We start from the raw sequence: 12,912 nt of genomic DNA on the forward strand, positions 1-12,912 counted from the left end.
ACCTTTTTACCTCCTTCAAGGAGGGTGCCCAGAGCAGGGCTTCTCCCGCAGATCTTAAGGGGCGTGAGGGCATGTGAGGAAGGAGACGTTCCTTCGGGCATCCTGGTCCCAAGCCGTTTAGGGCTTTCTAGGTCAAAACCAGCATCTGGAATTGGGCCCGGACTTGAACTGGAAGCCAGTGGAGCTGGTACAGGGCTGGCGTCACGTGAGATTAACAGCCAGTCCCCGTCAGCATCCTGGCAGCTGTATCCTGTACCAGTTGCAGTGTCCGGACCGTTTTCAAGGGCAGCCCCACGTAGACCATGTTGCAGTAATCCAAGCGGGAAGGTGCCAGAGCATGCATCACTGCTGCTAGGGAGTGCCCATCCAGGTAAGGGCACAGCTGCTGGATCAGTCGAAGTCGTAGGAAAGCACTCCTTGCCGCCACCTGGAACTCCAGTGACAGCTCTGGGTCGAGGAGCACTCCCAAGCTGCCCGTGCATTTGGTTTCCCACTGTTACTGTGGCATTTGTCTGCTGCTCTCTGCATGCATTAGTGCTGCAGTGCTGTTCCATTTAAGGAATGCTCTGATCAGGACGTGTGTGAGATCCTCCGCAGTGGGGTTTGGGCTGCTTGTGACCCTGGAGAACGCTTGGCCTACTGGTCTTGCCATTGCCGGTATCAGCTAGGGCAGATGGGAATTGTAGGCCAAAGCTCCTGCCACAGTTTGCCCACTTGCTGGACAGACTTTCCACAAGAGGGCCCGGTGGAAGCCCTGTGCATTCATGGAGGGTAGGACACCGCTCGCATTGGGAGACACAGACCAGCCCTGAGGTTCTAATGGTTTTGGCTCCTGGGGCTCAAACCCTTCTGTGTCAGAGGTGAGGGGTCAAGAGGGGGCCTGGAGTAAGTGGCCCCTTTACTGATGAATGTCTGAGAATGTGGGGTCACAGGGCCACAGAAGTTTGCTGCCCGTGCCTTACTTTGGTTCGGCTTTATTTTAGCCAGCTAGGTCTACTGGTAAACCTGTTGTAGGAAATCCCGAGGCAAAGCTGCCGTGCTGTTTTATGCTTGAACTTAATTCATGGCCTACTCACAGTGTGAAATGCCTTGAAAGTTTTACCCTCCTGGGACACGGTCTTTGGAAAGTAACAACTTCTGCCTTACCTATTAATTAGGAACCCACGTCAGATTGGTCAAAAGCGTAGCCTGGAGCCACGGCTACAGAAGATGGAACTTTTATCAGCTTCCTTCTGATGGTTCCGGGGGGAGCAGGGAACTGCTGCTGGCGTTCTCCTGGCTCCTGGGCAGAATCGGCTTAATGGAGCAGCTGCTGACACTGAGTAGGCTGAAGCCTTGGGATGAAGCAGCGGTGTGTGTGGTGAGTTTTTGGATGCTTCGCCAGGAACCTTTTAAACAGCAGCGGGATACTGGGGGCTGATGTCAGGCTTGGATGTGTGCTTCGGCCCACGGCCTTTTTCTTCCCGGCTTGGTGTGGGCAACAGCTGCACATTAGAGACGGTTTCTCAGAACGCCTTGAGGAAAGTTTAATTAGAGGGAGTGGATGCATATGCTGTCGAGTGCATTACGTTTTAGCCGCGTGCGTGAGCTCCAGTAGAAGCGCTGTCCCAAGCCATGCTTGGCAGGAAGCATCAGGCCACCTCCGTTGGGGAGGAGCTGCCCTGCACTTGGCCCCAGCGGAGGAGAGGGAGGCGGAGCCTGGCAGCCCCTGCTCCCTCAGGTGCAGCAGCGCAGGACAGCTGCTGGAGGGAGGCAGTTCGCGGAGAAGCCACAGGGGATTTGCCCCCGCCATGCCGTAGGCCTGGCAGCTGTGGCTTTGTGAGGGGCCTTTCCTGTCTGCATGAAGGACCTGCACTTGAAGCTCCAGAAAAGGGCGTCTTGGGCAGCAGGACCTGGAAGGGCTTGCCCTGCCTGAGACCTCGAGGAGCCGGAGCCGCGGCTGGAGCCGACGGCGCAAGACTAGATAGGTCGGTGCCTGGTGGCATTTCTTCATGGGTATGCTCTTCCTTGACCTGAGAAGATCTGGTTGCGGTCTCCCAATACTAGTGCGACAGCCCTCTGAGAAGCCTGCATCGCGGGAGGACGCCGGCTCCGAAAGAACGCCTGCAAGGCCAGCGAGACGTCCGACACCTGCAGTGGTTATACGGACGCCTGCGGTTCCAGTGGCGGAGTTGGCTTGCTGAGCAGCAAGAGCAGTGCAAGCTCCTGCACAAGGTGGGACGCGGAGCGGCTTCCTTGACGCTTGCAGGCGCGATTTCCCGCGCAGGGGCCACAGTAGCACTGCCTGTGAAGTTAGGCCCAGCATGCCCTACACGTGTGACGAATAGCTTTCCCACTGCAGGCAGAGAGTAATGCTTGTCCCGGCAGATGAATGGTGCCTGGACCAGCGTGGGACGCCCTCCCACCTTCTAGGACATTTAAAAAGCTGGCATAAGTAGGGTGACGTGGTCTGCCGCCTTTTCTCACGCTGAACTATTTGCTAGCCTTTCCCCTCAGTCTAGCTAACGGGATTTATGGACGTAAAGTCGTTAATGCATGCATATCCCTGGTTGTATTAGGAGCTGCAGGGTAGAGTGTGCAGCTCGATTTCCGTGTGCCCCGAGCGGGAGCACCAACCATCCGCACTGCACTGCATGGAGTGAGGTGCATGTTCTTCCTCTCATGCAGCTTGTCAAGCAGTGCAGGAAGGACTGGGTGAGATGCCCCCTCGGTGCAGCCCGTGCGTTCCCTCCCATTCGGCTGTAATCTGAGCAGCGTTTGGCAGCTGTCAAGGAAATGCAGTAATTGCTCCAGAAGAGGGAGGGCTGTGAAGGGGTAGCAGCCCTCAGATTTCCCCTTTCTGGGCTAGCAGGGAAGAAGAGATGGTGGCCACTGAGAGGGGTCTGTTTGATAGCAGAAACCGAAAGAAAAGCATTCTGCGGGATAACGTCCCTTTTTGATGCATCCCTGCTCTGCAGCTTCTCTCTCATTTCTGATGCTCCGGCAGCCAGAGTCTGCTGTCTGTGCTCGGAAGGTGGGAGGTTTGTTTGAACTTGTCGGTGTTGTCACTCTACATCTTTCTTGATTGGTTTTTCAAGATGCCATGAGGTTCAGCCCGTGACACTCTTTTTTCTTCTTTCCCCAAACTGAAACGTCAGCACAACGGTTGGAATGCTGAACAGCGGTTTCTTTCTAATGATGCCTTTCCTTAAATTACCCATCAGGGAAAAAGCAGAAAAAATGCTGGTTGCTTTTGTGTCCAAATTCATTTTCTTCCAGGAATCTGCTAGCCCCAAACAATGTAGGACTAGTGATGCCCTGATGGGCTGTGCGTATAGACGTTGTTGTTGTTGTCGTTAGTCACGAAGTCGTGTCCGACCCATCGCGACCTCATGGACCACATTCCTCCAGGCATTCCTGTCCTCCACCATCCCCGGAGTCCACCCAAACTCACACCGACTGCTTCAGTGACTCCATCCAGCCACCTCATCCTCTGCCGTCCCCTTCTTCTTTTGCCATCTATCGTGCCCAGCAGTACCCAGTATAGACGTTACAGAGATCTAAATGTGTTATCTACATCTCTGTGTTCCAGATACATTCCTGTACAATTGGCTCTCACACCAATCCCATGATTGGCCATTTCTCAGCCACAGAGGTAGATGTGATGAGACAACCAGAAAACTACAAGCAGGTAATACGTCTTCTCTGGGTCTGTCGCCGTGTTCACAACTCAGTGGGGAAAGACACGACACGACTTTGGATACTGCCTTTCTGAAAAATGTTCAGTCCTCGAGGGAGACGTGCTTGCTTCAGAGTTCCAAGGCCTGGCTCATTTCGCTGGTTGTTTCTTTTGTGGTGCTGACCTTGAAGAGGCACCCAGATGCAATGGGTTGTTAAGAGCTTCATAGTTCAAGCCCTCCAGAAAAGCTTTTGCTTGCACCATGAAACCTCCCAGGCCCCTTCAGAGGGTGCAGAGGACCAAGCTGTACTCTGCAGGCTGCCGGCGTGAGCAACGGCATGAGGTGTCCCATGTTCCTGAAGCATTCCTGGCAAGCCGGTGGTGCCCTGGCATTCCGAAGGAAACAGCCGTGCTCCCTCACACTGGAATGAGCCTAAGCCTAGCAGTAAATAAATAAATTTACCCTTTAAATGAAAGCAGCGCTGGATGCTGCTTGACACTGGATTGGCGGTTACTTGATCGACTTTCACGGGGCCTCCTGGCAGAATGCTGCTGGTTTTCCTGTTCTGTGTGGTGTTCTTCAGCTGCAGGGAATGGATTCTAAAAGCCCTGCGGGATCAGACGCTTGGTCCCCCAGCCCAGCTCTCTGCTCACAGGGTGGCAACCCAGCGACCCACCAGATCCCTCGAGCAGGAGGCATGCCAGAGTCCCACCTACCCATCCTGCTCGGCTACTGGTGTGCGTAGGCATGCTGCCTCGGATAATGGCGGAAGCACATGGCCGGCTGGCCTAGTAACCTTCAGTAGCCGCCGCCGCCTCCATCTCCATCTCCATGACTCTGGCCTGTCCGCTTTCGAAGCCATCCAGATTGCTGGCCACCACTCCTTCCCGTGGCAGTGAATTCAGTCATTTGGCCATGCTCTGTGTGAAGAAGCACTTCCTCTTATCTGTCCTGAATCTTCCACCGGTCGGCTTTGTGGGATAACCCAGAGTTCTACTATTATGGGAGAGGGGACAGAATGCCTCCCTCTCCACTTTTTTCAAACTATGCATAACTTTAAGCACCCCTTATTCCCCTTTTTTCTGAGCTAGGAGAGTTGCTTCAACCCCTTCACCATTTTAGTTGTTCTTCTCTGTACTTTTGCCAACAAAATAATGTACTTTTCCAGGTGCAGTGACCAGAATTGTACACAATATTCTAACTGTGGTCATACCAAAGTTCTGTATAAGAGGGAGTATGATCTTGGCAGTTCTGTTTTCTATACAATTCCTTGTTTGTTTGTTAGATTTATATCCTACTTTTTTCTGATAACAAACTCAAAGTGGCTCACGTCATTCTCGTCCTGCGGCTCTCAGTCTTATCCCCAGAACAGCCACCCTGTGAGGTAGGCTGGTCTGAGGGGCTGGACTGGCCCAGAGCCCTCGTTGGCTCCATGGCTGAGTCAGGACAGGAACCCAGAGTGCCGGAGTCCCAGTCCTGCACGCTTCACCACTACACCAGTTTCCTCAGCTCCCGGCAGGGCATCTGGTTCGAACATTCCTCTTATTTGAGAAGGATGCTTTTTGTCCATGGCAGCTCTGAATCCTGATCTATTTCTTCAGGATTCCTTTCCAGGCTGGGCAGCTTGTGCTTGCAATTAATGCCCCACTGGGAGGCTCTGGCAGCACGCTCAGAATGTTTGAGCCGGTCATTCTGCTTCATAGCATCCTTCCTTGAGCGGAACATTTCCCTTGGCCGCCGTCTGTCTCCGAGATGTGTCCGTAGTGAAAATTTTCCATACCGGGAAGAGGATTAATAGAGCTGCAGAGCTCTGGTTGCTGTCACCGTTTTAAGGAAAGCTTCAAGAAAGAGTTATTACTTTCTGCATTTTATTGGCCAAGCATGCAGAGTTCCTTGGTTCTTGAAAAATGATACTCCAGTCCATTAATTCTTAGACTGTGCAGCAATTATATTCTCTGGTGACAATATGTGAAGCTTCTTTTATATGGAAGTCTGTCGTTCCCCCTCCCAGTCCTTTCCAGTCCTTAGCTTTGATATGCTTACCTCTCACAGATGGCCTTAGTGGCTTAGAATCATAGCATGTTATTTAATTTAATGGTGCTATATGTGTAAGAGGGGTAAACTGCCATGCAGTGTTTTAACTGGCCTTAAATTATGTCTGTGAAGCTGGTACAAGACCTTTTAAAAGGTATGCCGCTACTTCAGTAGATCAACATTATTTTACTTTTTCATTGGATACAACAAGGTCCTGCGTGGGCTCATTTATTTATTTGCAGTATTTCTGTAACACTGCATCCAAACAGATCCACACATTCTAGAGCAGTGAACCCCAGGATGTTGAAATAAATAAAAGAGTAGAAGCATTGTATTAAAACACTTAAAAACAAAGTGACATTCAGGCCACAGCTGGTCAGCAAGGAAACAGTCCCTGGAAGGAGTGATTTTAGCTCCTTTGTCCAGGAGCAGAAAAAAACACCGTGTTGTCAGCTGCTTGCCCCCCCCCCCCCCCCGGAGTGCCACTGAAACGAAGCCCAGAGGAACCTCCAGGAGACGGTCCTCCGATGAGCGTAGTGGCTGGGCGGGTCGGGCAAAGGCGCTTTTGCAGTTGCCCTGGTCCCAGTAGTTCAGTGCTCGTGCAAGGGAGCTGGAGCCTGGACAGGGGCAAAAGCCAAGCGGCTGCCTGTTGCGCCAACCCCAGCTTTGGGAGCAGTCTCAAGGGCAGCCCTGCAGAGAGTACATTGCAGCGGTCCAGTCTCGAGATGGCCGGCGCTTGCACCGCTGGGCCAAGCCATCCTTGTCGGGAGAGGCAGTCGCTGCTGAGCCAGCTGGAGGTTGTAACGGGCCCTCCGCGCAAGGACTTGGGCATCCAGAAACCGCAATGGACCTTGGAGTCCCCCAGGTCCAGGAAACAGTGGGAGTGCAGCGCCATCCAGAGTTACCCTGCAGACTCTGCGATCGCGCGCCCATAGAACTTTCATTTTCCCAGGATTCACCTTCAGTTTCTTGGCCCTCGTCCAGCCCATCACTGAGCTCAGATGCTGAGCTAGGGTTTGCTTCAGTTGCCCCAGGGAGGCAGAGCTGGGTGTCATCGGTGTGCTGATGGCACTTGGGTCCAGATCCCCCAGAGAAGGCTCCTGGCAGCTGCGCAAAGATGTCACGTCGCTCTGGGGACGGGACAGAACCTGGCGGAACCCCAGAGCTCAGCTGCCAGAGATCTGAGACACAGCCCCCCAGTTTTGCTCTCCAGAATCCACCCTGCAGGGAAGACGGGGGCCCCTGCAGCACCGTGCTTCCCCTCCAGCCCAGAGGCGATCCACGAGGACACCTTGGCTAATGGTATCAGCACCCGATGAGTGAGTGGGCGGAATTGGCAGGTGCACCCCCTTGTCTCTTGATGAAGGTCACCCGTGGCTGACACAGTCCTGTCACTGGCCAAAATCCAGACAGAAGTGGCTCCCGACAATCAGCATCTTCCAAGAGACCCCAGTGTTGCTCCCCTACCCCCTTTCGAGTACTTTTCCTTAAAAGAGGGGCTAGCTTTTGCTTCTGGGCGGTAGCGACCGGATACAGTTGAGTCCAGGCTGGGGCTTCTGGGCATGGTCATGCCGCTGCCTCCTTGAGGACAGGTGAAGTGTGCTTGCCATGTAGGGTCCCGCTCTGTTGCCCGAGGGAGGCTTTTCACCTTGCAAAATCTTTTGCTAACCCCAGTTTTGATTCTGACGCTGCCTCGTCAACTGGAACCTGCCAGAATCTGGTAGGTTTTATTTTGGTTCGGAGACAATTCCTAACAAAAGGGAACCTCAGAACTCAATTCCTGGAAGCGAAAATGGCCAAACTGAGACGGTCCTACTTTGGGCACATCATGAGAACGTAAAACCCTCTGGGGAAGGCAGTCACGCCGGGAGAGTTGACGGCAAAAGTTGACCAAGTAAGAGTTTGTCTGACCTGTGAAGGAAGCCATAGGATGCAGCCTGGATTCCGGCTGAAGGGACCTGGTGCAGCGTGTCAAGTTTCAGTAGAGCAGCTGGTCCCACACTCCTCAGCCGACTCCTGGACCAGCACGTTTGGCGTGGTCGCCCCCACACCAGCCCATCTAAGCAACCTGTGGCAACAAAAACATGGACCGCATTGAAAGAAGCAATATAGATGAACGATGAACCATGTACGTTGTCAATAGAAGCTGCTCCCGGGGGAGCACTCAGAAGCGCTCCTGCTCACAAACAGTGCTGTTTTCGGGCCTGCGCTGCAGCCTCAGGAAGGGCCTCCAAGCAACGCACAGGCGTCCCGAGGGCTCGTGGCAGCTCTTGCGCGAGAAGGGGAGCCTAGTCTCCACTCTCGTTTAACTTCCTTTTCCTCCTGATTTCAACCCTAGGGTTGGGTGCAGGTTAAAGCCTTACCATTAAATCTAAAAGGTTTTAGCAAATTCGGAAAGCCTAAGTGGCTCCAAGTAGTTCAACATCCCAATCGCCCCGTCCCGTGGAATTTCTTTAAATCCTGGGATACATTTTAGCCTTGCGACAGGATTCTTTTTTAATATATTCAGTACATCATTCTAATTAAGATATCAAAGCGAAAATACTCAGATTCTAAATCATCTGTGAGGCAGCTGGCAAAGCCGGGCAAGACGAGTGCCAGGAAAGGAGCGTGAATGCCCAGGTCACGCGTGCAGGGGAGGCAGTGGGGCAGCTCCTGGGTGGGTTTGGGATGTGGCCCTCGGGATGGCCCTGGTGGGCTTGCGCGTGACCTGGCGCTGTGTGGACCCCGAGGCACCGCCTCCCCGCTTTTGCCCTCGGGGGGCTGCCGGGGAGCGGGGCGGGGGGGCAGAAGCGGCCTGGCCCCAGACTTGCGGGCACCGCGCGAGGCAGCCTGCCCCACCGCCCGGCCGTGCGTCGCCACGCAGAAGGGCCGCGCCACGTGGAGTGAGCTGCCCGCGGAGCCGCTGCCGGTCGCCTGCCCGTTCTCCTCTGTGGCCAAGACGAAGGCAAGCCGGCAGGTCCTCTTGCACCCGCTTCTGCCTGCTAAGGCAGGGATCTGTTTCTGCACACATTCGGAGTGCGAGTTATGACCCATGTGTAAAGCCTCGGGTCACTCGGGGTCGAGTTGCCCAAAATGCCCCCACGGCCCACATCCCCTGCCCTTCCACCTCCCTGCCTGGCCTCCAGGTCTCCCGTGGGAGCCCTTCTCTCAGGGCCACCCTTTTCGGAGGCCATGTTGGTGAGGAGGGGGCCTCCTGGGGCTGCTTCCAGGCCAAAACATCTTTAACCAGGCAGGCCTTCGGCATGCAAGCTAGTCTGTGTATGGGGGGCTTCGGGGGGGGGGCGTGGGCTGCTTATTTATGGTTTATTCACTGTGCTTTGACTCGTTTGTCTTAACACTATTCTTTAATACTTTGCTTTTAATTCAGAGTTTATTAGCCGGTTGCTTAGAGAGCCATTCGTTAGCAGAAAGGCAGGATTTAAATTAAACAAATAAATAACCTCGGGAAGGCAGTTGGTTATTGGCTGGTCTTAGAAGGTGCTATTTCTGGCCTACAGTCTTACTGCAATTTTAACAGAGTTGCTTAGCCGTCGGTTTGCCACACAGGGAGCAAAGAGCTTCCAGCCTTAAAGCCCCTTCGCACTTCAGGCAACGGAGCGCCTCCCTGGTGGCTTCCTGTCCTCCCGCCGAGGTCTGTCAGCTTACTGCGTGCTTGTAAATGGGAGGGCCACGGTGCTCCGGCTGAGCCTTCTGAGGCAAATCCGGACCCTCAGGCCACAGTCCTGGTGAATTTTTCGCAAGACTGAAACTGAGAGGACTCCCTCAAGTGCTTTGGGTGCTTTCGCATCCTCTGCCGAGCCACGATGGGAGGTTTGGCTAATTCTGCCTCATGTGTCGCCTTTGTCCTTAGAACTGGAGTTGAGATGGTCGGACTGGGATGAGCTCTGTGGTTCTTCCCATGCTTCAAGATTCAGCTACGGGCTGCAGGGCTCTCCCTCTTTCTTTTGGAAGTGGGTGACATTCCACACCGATGCATATGGGGCCATCTTTTATCATGGGGATAGTTTAACTTAGCAGAACTGTTTAAGCTTTCACTGGAAAATGTTCTGAAGATTTTCCGTTTGTTCATTTGTTTAATTTTTATACTGCCCAATAGCCAAGGCTCTCTGGGCAGTAAACACAAGTTAAAAACACACAAGAAAGAGAGAAAGAAACAGTCAGTGTAAGATAATACAACCACAGCAATTGAAACCAAATCAACACAGAGGTATAGCAGTGATGCAGGATATAATGCAATGTCGAAACTAAAGTTAAAAAGTTAACTATTAAAATACTGGGAAAATAAAGAGGCTTTCACCTGGTGCCAAAAATTACATAGTGGAACACGTGGGGTAGTTTGTGCTGCTCAGGGCTGTTGCGCTGTGAGAACACCGGTTGCCTTGAGGCGGCTGGGCCTCGGTTCGCTCCGCTCTCGCATCGGCGCATGCTGCTTTGGCTCTCACAGGAGCGGTGGGACGCCGGGAGTTTGCTTGTGGAGCCTCGCACGGAGGGAGGCTCCCGTTCTGGGAAAGTGCTCTTTCGCCCTTGCACCTGGGAAGCGGGAGGCTGCTGCCACGGCGAGCAGGGGTGCGGGGTTCAGGGCACACGCTGCCTTGCGTGCCCCAGCTGCCGGCCGACGCGGCACGGCCCAGCACAGGGACAGCGCTGGCGCGTCGAGGAGCACTGGGGAGCCCCGCGGTCTGTGGGGCTTGTTGTTGCCGTGCAGCTGAGCATGAAGAGTGCTGAGCTGTGGGCTGCTGGGGTGGCCCCAGGCGTTCTCCTGGAGCCTTGGCTCCCTGGTCTGCTGCAGATCTTGTCTGGAGATGGCAGCTTTGTCTGTGAAGTGCTGGAAAGGGCCGCTTACATGCAGAATCTCATTCGGATCAGTAACGAGTCGCTTTTTAAATATCTGGCTGCAAAACCTTGAGGCTGCTGTGCAGAATTTGGGCTCTGTGCTCCAGTGGTCCGGTCAGGGACCCTCTGCCATGTGAGGCGTATCATGGTGATTTGATTGACTTCCACATGCCTCGCATTCACGAGCCTCCCAGCAGCTCCCTTCCCTGAGACGCATTTCCCTTCTGTCCAGCTGCTGCAGTCCGTGGAATCGGAGAGCGCTCGCCTGGAGGCCTTTCTGGAGTGGAAGCCCCTGGAGTTGGTTTTCTGGCAGTGGATGGTACGGCTCAGTGCTCGGGGTGCATTTTGTGCTCGCTCTGGGCTGCAGAGAAAAGAGGTCTTTTCCAGAGCTGGACATCAGATGGCTGCTCCTTCTTGGCACGGTCCTGCCGTGCTCTGGGATGGGCGCTGGGGCCAGGCCCTCTGTCGGCATGTGGAATCTTTGGAATTCCCCTCCCCTCTCCACAGGAGACTGTTCTGGATTCCGAGGCCGGCGATGCACAGCTCCATACGGTGGGCGACAAGGGCTCCCCCCTCCCAAGCGCTGACCTGGGTTGCTGTGGCATCAGCAGAATTCTTGAGGAACTTGCGGAATGCAGGAAAGATCTAGCGACTCTTCGTGGTGAACTGCGTGAACGCGCAACGTGCAGGAAGCGGAGCTGCTCTGGAAAGGTAAGCGTGGCTTTGAAGGCCAGGTAGACGTCCAGCTTGATTGAATCGGAGTTTCATTGTGTTCGTTGTTCGTTTCATTTCTGCGCCACTGGCGACGCCGTGGACAAGCGCCCTCCAGACGCCCCGTCCTTCCCAGCCCTGCTCAACTCTTGGAGAATCCAGGCTCCGGCCTCCTTTGGAGCTGATCTTTCTCCTTTTTGGCCTTCCTTTTCTTCCTTCAACTTTTCTAGCATAATGGTCTTCTCTGGAGTATCTCGCCTTCTCATGTCACAAAATTACATGAAATTTAGTAATTTCATGTAAATTTTAAATAAAGTATAATGTAAAATATTTGCTACACAAAATTTAAAAACAATTTCAGGCAGCTAAAAAGTTATGCTATGATCCCAGGACTCAAAATACCCAACGTTGAACACCCGCCCCATCATATGCCACCAAACGCCTGGGAGTGGATGCACCCATTCAGAGGTTTAGTACTGGGAAACAGACCACAGAGCAGATGGCGTGGTGAGGGAGGGAGCAGCCTGGATCAGATCCCTGGGTCGGCGGGGGCTTCAGCCTGCCCTCCCCAGTAGGCAGGGAGGCTCCGTTCCATCCTTGCGCACTTGCAGCATGCACTGTGGGCCCGGATCCCGTGTTCCCTTCGCAGGTCCAGGCACGAGAGCAGGACCAGTTGGGAGATGGGGAGCTCCGTCTGGCTGCTGAGGAAGCACAAGAGGCCGCGAAGCTGAAACTCTCGGGCCTTGGATGTCATCATGGTGCCTGTAGCATCCGTGCGCCACACGGTCCCTACAGACTTGTATTTAAAGGCAAGCGACCAACAGCCAGCAAAATGGATTCCGGGAGGTCAGCGGCACCCGGCACAGCAGCGGCGGGCGGGATGGCTGCCACGGATGTTATCCGGGAGCTCAGGAAGCAGGAGGCAGCCCTGAGGACGGCGCTGGAGCAGCGGCAGGAAGAGGCCAGGCGGAAGATGCACAGAGCCGCGGAGGGGCTCAGCCACGTGCTTCTCATCCCTCCATCGGAAAGACCGAGCGCCAGATAAGGGGCCGCCCGGCGGGGCTCGGTTGCTTTGGAGGGACCATCCAGGGCCATGCAGGGAGGGGCAGGCTCCCCCTTGGCGGAGGTGGGGGACAGCTTTTCGCCTGCACTGTGATTTTTCTCATTTTGCATCTTGTGGGGTGCTAAATAAGGAAACAATTAAAATATATCCCGAAAGCAGCACTTGGTCAATGGGAGTTGCAGAACTCGCCTGCTGTACGTTTTTGATGTATGGGTGTTGGGGAGGCGTGAAGACTCGGCTTTGCGGTCGGTCCCCCCTTGGCCTCCCTGGACTGGGCTCAGCTTCTCCCCCCCCCCCCCCCCCCTCCCCCCCCCCGAGGTCCGAGCTCCTGGTGAGCACGCCCAGCGCAGGGATGGCGCTTGCCAGGAATCGAGCCCCGTGCTCGTGGCCACCCCGAGGAAGGGCTGTTCACCCCAGGAGTGGGGCCCTGTGTGGACGCTTGCCCTGCGGCACGTGGCCTGGAAGACGGCCACAGGTTGCACCGCCTTCCCTCTGAGAGTGTTGCAGACTTCCAGTCGGCTCAGCTTGCCTTCCAGACTGGGCCAAGCGGGAGATGGGGCGGCCCTGTGGCGCTTCGACGCATCCCCAGTGTCACTGCTCAGCTTCTGT

General features: G+C 54.6%; 1 protein-coding gene across 3 annotated transcripts; it reads left to right on the forward strand.

Annotated features, from left to right (window-relative positions):
* Nucleotides 1–279: 279 nt before the first annotated feature.
* Nucleotides 280–12,461, forward strand: TEDC1 (tubulin epsilon and delta complex 1). Of its 3 annotated transcripts, XM_044439426.1 has the most exons (7): nt 281–1,360; nt 2,047–2,214; nt 3,572–3,670; nt 10,762–10,848; nt 11,037–11,240; nt 11,890–12,299; nt 12,344–12,461. In XM_044439426.1, exons 1-6 carry the CDS (start codon nt 1,301–1,303, stop codon nt 12,283–12,285), a joined length of 1,014 nt encoding a protein of 337 aa, XP_044295361.1. In that variant the 5' UTR covers nt 281–1,300; the 3' UTR covers nt 12,286–12,299; nt 12,344–12,461. The 3 variants fall into 3 exon arrangements, with proteins under 3 accessions (XP_044295363.1, XP_044295361.1, XP_044295360.1); XM_044439425.1 differs by having other exon boundaries at nt 282–1,360; nt 11,890–12,461; XM_044439428.1 differs by lacking the exon at nt 10,762–10,848 and having other exon boundaries at nt 280–1,360; nt 11,890–12,461.
* The last annotated feature ends 451 nt before the right edge of the window (nt 12,462–12,912 follow it).

This window comes from Varanus komodoensis, unplaced genomic scaffold (assembly GCF_004798865.1).
Source record: "Varanus komodoensis strain SLA01 unplaced genomic scaffold, ASM479886v1 scaffold34_3, whole genome shotgun sequence".
Classification (NCBI taxonomy): domain Eukaryota; kingdom Metazoa; phylum Chordata; class Lepidosauria; order Squamata; family Varanidae; genus Varanus; species Varanus komodoensis.

What these genes read in the sequence shown, in the direction of transcription:
- TEDC1 (XM_044439426.1), top strand. Translation starts at nt 1,301, where the DNA reads ATGGAGCAGCTGCTGACACTGAGTAGGCTGAAGCCTTGGGATGAAGCA. An exon ending in ATGAAGCAGCGGTGTGTGTG is followed by an intron (nt 1,361 to 2,046) that starts GTGAGTTTTTGG and finishes TCCCAATACTAG; the next exon opens with TGCGACAGCCCTCTGAGAAG. An exon ending in AGCGGAGCTGCTCTGGAAAG is followed by an intron (nt 11,241 to 11,889) that starts GTAAGCGTGGCT and finishes TTCCCTTCGCAG; the next exon opens with GTCCAGGCACGAGAGCAGGA.